The 4,991-nt window shown below is 32.7% G+C and overlaps 1 protein-coding gene across 2 annotated transcripts; it reads left to right on the forward strand.

Moving 5' to 3' along the window:
* Positions 1-1,113: 1,113 nt before the first annotated feature.
* Positions 1,114-4,259, forward strand: HCF244 (NAD(P)-binding Rossmann-fold superfamily protein). Of its 2 annotated transcripts, none has more exons than XM_078970439.1 (8): positions 1,114-1,410; positions 1,832-2,076; positions 2,196-2,294; positions 2,415-2,609; positions 2,738-2,830; positions 2,916-3,011; positions 3,527-3,667; positions 3,926-4,259. In XM_078970439.1, exons 1-8 carry the CDS (start codon positions 1,245-1,247, stop codon positions 4,100-4,102), a joined length of 1,212 nt encoding a protein of 403 aa, XP_078826565.1. In that variant the 5' UTR covers positions 1,114-1,244; the 3' UTR covers positions 4,103-4,259. The 2 variants fall into 2 exon arrangements, with proteins under 2 accessions (XP_078826565.1, XP_078826566.1); XM_078970440.1 differs by having other exon boundaries at positions 1,114-1,407.
* The last annotated feature ends 732 nt before the right edge of the window (positions 4,260-4,991 follow it).

Raw genomic sequence — 4,991 nt, forward strand, 5'->3', positions numbered from 1 at the left:
AGTGACCTAATACGGATAAGTTGGAAACCTTATTACCCTCCTAAGTCATTATCCATATTAAGATGATGTGACTATTGAGCTGACCTAAAGATGCATTTTTAATGATGTTCATATAAAAATTTAGTTAGAAGTATGTGTTTTATACCGGAAACATGTGAAGTATGAAAACGTATCCCAAACAACGTTGTACTGTTATGATGAAAAGTCCTATTTTCACTTTAAAACATCCATTAAAACGGGAACTTTATGCAAGAAAAAATATTTAGAAAATGTGTTAGCAAAGTATTTTATGATAGATTTAAATATGTTTGTAATATTAAGGTTGAGTTTGCTAAGACAGTGAAAAACTAGTTTTTAGTTTATAATATATTTCAAGTAGTTCATCAAAAAACTAGTTTATAAACCATAATAAGTTACGTTTGTATTCTCGTCAAAAACTAAATTTTAATAAGTTTAAAAAATAAATTAGATATGAACCAAATAGAGTCCAAGATTAGCAAACGAAAATTGAAATAAACTAAAAAAAATTGGTTTCTTAATTTATGTTTCTCACCATATCTTAACTTATTTTTTGAATTTTTTGAGAATTCAGGCAAAATAAAAAGTAACTTACAAACTAGTTTTTTAAAAAAAGTGAATATTATTTCAACAAACTTAATGTGTTTTTTCTTAAATTTCTCATAAATATGCCATTTATTATTTATAAAAAAAACTCTATTTTACAATGTTAATTTATATGATTTTATATATTCCATTTAAATAATCAGCTAACAACTAAATTTTCCGTTAGTCCACAACATATAATATTAGTAGATTATGTTACTGTTCAACAAATTTGGGTTCAGCCCGACTCGTAACCAGACTAAAAAATTATTTAACAATACTTTTATTTTAATAATTTGGTTAAAGAATTACATTTTTTTTTTACGAGCCTGTTTAATATCAGGTCCGGCCCGATTTATTTGTGTCAATAACATAGAATATGGGCTGACCCAATAATCGGGCCAAAGCAAATATGGGTTTGAAAGGTCTACTTTGTTACGTGGCAACAAAACGGAGGGAATTGTAACTATTCTGGCGCACATTAGCAGTAGGATATAAAAGAGCGCAAATCGTAATCCAAAATGGATATGGGGTGAAGGAAAAAGAAACGACGTGGAATCATTCGCATCTCTCTGTCCATTTGTCCCCCTTCCATTCCATTCCCCCTTTCTCCTCCGTCTCTCTGACACACACTCGTAGATATGGCTTCCACCACACTTCATTCACGGCTATCTCACACTCAGTCGCCGGCGATTACTCGGACCAGTTCCTCTCTCCGCCAGATCACCGGCAATTCCCTGACTTGGAGCCGCGCGTTCGCTCCCGACCGCCTTCTTTCCGCCGTCTCGCATTCTTCTCTTAGAGGTAGTAGTAAGTATTTAACGTTGTTAATTTTCTCAATAATCGAACGCAATTCCTCATTTCCTGACATTACTTGACGTACCATATCTCCATTTCAGTTCCTTTGTTGAATTCTGTTGATAATTGTTGCTCGATTTGTATTTGTCTTAGCATTGTACCAAATTTTGTTCTATTGTTACTCTCTAAACGACAAATTGAATCGCTAATCGTTTGTAGCAACTTGACTCTCGATACAGTTTATGTTACAAATGCATTCTAGCTTTTGTGTTTAGACGCATCTTCTATAAAATTCTAAACGTAAGCTCATTTAGTGTCAGGAAGTGGTTCTATATGCCAAAGGATAACAATCAACTTAGTTTTCATCTTATAGATAGGTTCAATTTTCAGGATGAAAACTAAAAACTGTTATTGTGTTGAAAAATTTTAGGAGTTAAAGGTTCTGTGAAGCCATTGATTACATGTGCTGCTGGAACAGAACCTGTAGCAGCAGCTAATTTAGCACCAGGAACCCCAGTGAGGCCAACGAGCATCATGGTGATTGGAGGTACAGGAACTTTAGGAAGACAGGTGGTTAGGCGTGCACTTGATGAAGGATATGATGTGAGATGCCTTGTCAGACCTAGACCTGCTCCTGCTGATTTCCTCCGTGATTGGGGTGCCACTGTTGTCAATGTAAGAAACAACAATGTAGTCTCATTAATTTCTTTATTATAACATATTAACATTCTCATTTTACTTCTCTTCTTATAAACTTGAATTATTTATTACTAATCTCTGAAGTTTATGTGTAGGGAGACTTGACCAAACCTGAAACAATTCCAGCTACATTGGTTGGTGTTCATACAATTATTGACTGTGCCACTGGGCGCCCTGAGGAGCCTATTAAAACCGTAAGCATTGTGACTTTTTCAGTATAGTTTTAAATGATGAATGAAATTTGTTTGAAAGAGTATTATGAAGAAATGAAAGTGCAATGGTGTATTTAAAGTATGTTTGTCTTTTCATTTTAGGTAGATTGGGAAGGAAAGGTTGCTCTTATACAGTGTGCAAAAGCAATGGGAATCCAAAAGTATGTATTTTTTTCGATTCATAATTGTGACAAGCATCCGGAAGTTCCATTAATGGAGATCAAGTATTGCACTGAGAAGTTTCTTCAGGACTCTGGCATTAACCATGTTGTCATCCGGTTATGTGGTTTCATGCAGGTATACTTCTCAAGTAGATTAAATTTCTTGATTTTTTTACTTTTATAATTGGTTAGATTTTTCAAAGTGTAATCTCTTAATAAGAAAATGATTGAGATAAGGTGATACATTATTTTTCATATTTGCAGGGGCTCATTGGTCAATATGCTGTGCCTATATTAGAAGAAAAGTCTGTATGGGGAACAGATGCCCCAACAAGAATAGCTTATATGGACACCCAGGTAGTTTTATGTAATTTGTCTTATCTAATCCACTGTTTGGGCAAAATTGTAATTTAATTTTAAACTAATTACTAACTTCTTATAGGATATAGCTCGTTTAACATTTATTGCTATACGAAGTGAAAAAGTCAATGGAAAGCTTCTTACATTTGCTGGACCTCGTGCATGGACAACTCAAGAGGTAAAAACAACTTTAGTAAATTACATGAATGGTCCCTATGGTTTGGAGTAATTTGCACGTTTGTTCCCGAACTTATTTTTTTAACTCAGAAGGTCCCTACAGTTTGTTTTTGTTGCACGTTTGGTCCATGTCTTACCTAAAAAGACTATTTTGCCATTGATTTTTTAATTTATTTAAATAAAATGGGGTAGGTAAAGTAAGGTAAGGTGAGGTGGAAGTGGGGTTGGGTGAGGTGGAAATGGGGTTGGAGGTTTGTTTATTTAAATAAATTAAAAAATCAAGGGCAAAATAGTATTTTTAGGTAAGACAGGGACCACACGCGCAACAAAAACAAACTGTAGGGACCCTCTGAGTTAAAAAAATAAGTTAGGGACCAAACATGCAAATTACCACAAACCATAGGGACCATTTGTGAAATATACTCAAACAACTTCCTTATTCATTTTAGGTTTAAATACCAAAAAAAACAATTTATGTTCAATGTTTTACACTACTAATGGGTTCCTTGTGAGTAGGTGATAACATTGTGTGAGAGGTTAGCTGGACAAGATGCAAACGTAACGACGGTTCCAGTCTCGGTTCTCAAATTCACTCGCCAGCTAACTCGTTGTTTCGAATGGACCAACGACGTTGCCGATAGACTGGCGTTTTCAGAGGTAACTAAACTCTAAACCTATCACATTGTAGGTTTAATGTCTGTCTGATTTGATGGAATGGAATGTAACCATGAATGAATGGTTACATTCCATTCCATTATTATGTTTGGTTTGTCATGTAGGACAAACCAAACATGGAAGGAAAGTAAGAGTTCATTGAACTCCAAAGCCCAATAGCGTAGGTTGTTATTGGGCTTTGTGTTACAATATTATTTGTAAATAATAATGTAATAATGTTGCATCTGATATTTAATACAGATTTTGACGAGCGACACGGTATTCTCGGTGCCAATGAACGAGACGTATCAGCTTCTTGGTGTGGATCAAAAAGATATCATCACATTAGAGAAATATTTGCAAGATTACTTCACAAATATACTCAAGAAGTTAAAGGACCTCAAGGCCCAATCCAAGCAAAGCGACTTCTACATTTAATAAAGATAAATACTTAATTATCTTTGTGTTTGTAGTTTGTACATGAAGCTTTGTTATTCAAATACCACATATATATATATATATATATATATATATATATATATATATATATCACTTTGTAACCGACTATAATTAAGAGGTGTTAATTTTTTGTAAATTTAAATTTTCCTATTGCATGTAACTTCGGGTTACTTAATTTTAACCACGTATGCTTTGAGCCCAAATAAACCACCGAATAAAGATGAGCAAAAAGACTTGAGAGTATATTAGAAGATGCTCTAAAATGGCTAGTGTTCTTTATAGTTATAGCCTAGTTTAGAGAGACGCATAAAAAGTTGATGTAACCAAGAAGCGTTCTTAAAGGGTAGTACTACTAATAGCCTCTCTCTTTTTTTTTTTTTTTTTTACTATTTTTTTACGTGTTTAAGAAGCTACTAGTGTCCTTTGATTTTTGTTTTTTTTATTTTTTGACATTGGGTCATTTTAGTAGTTTTTTTCCAAAAAAAAAAAAAAAAAACTTGTCGTAATGATATTTTTGGAGGAAAAAATAGGTTATCTACAAAAAAGTCCCAACCCAATAAAGTTCTAAAAGTTTTTTTTAACAGAAAATTCCCAATATTTTAATGTTTTGCTTAGATTAACGAAAAAATCATTTTTAATATTTGAACAACAAATGATAGACTATGTTTTTTTTTAAATATTGAGATTTTTTTGTTAAAAAAAACTTTTAGAATTTTATTGAAACTTTTGAAAAAAGTTTGGGACTTTTCTGTAGATAAACCCAAAAAAAAATTGAAGTTTTTTCAAAAAAATTAAATGGTTGAAGGGTTTTCAGAAAAATGAAGAAAAAAAATGCAAAGTCTTTGTTTAAAAAAAAACTTAAGGTTTA

The sequence above is a fragment of the Lactuca saligna genome, chromosome 8 (genome assembly GCF_052625555.1).
Source record: "Lactuca saligna cultivar CGN05327 chromosome 8, ASM5262555v1, whole genome shotgun sequence".
Classification (NCBI taxonomy): domain Eukaryota; kingdom Viridiplantae; phylum Streptophyta; class Magnoliopsida; order Asterales; family Asteraceae; genus Lactuca; species Lactuca saligna.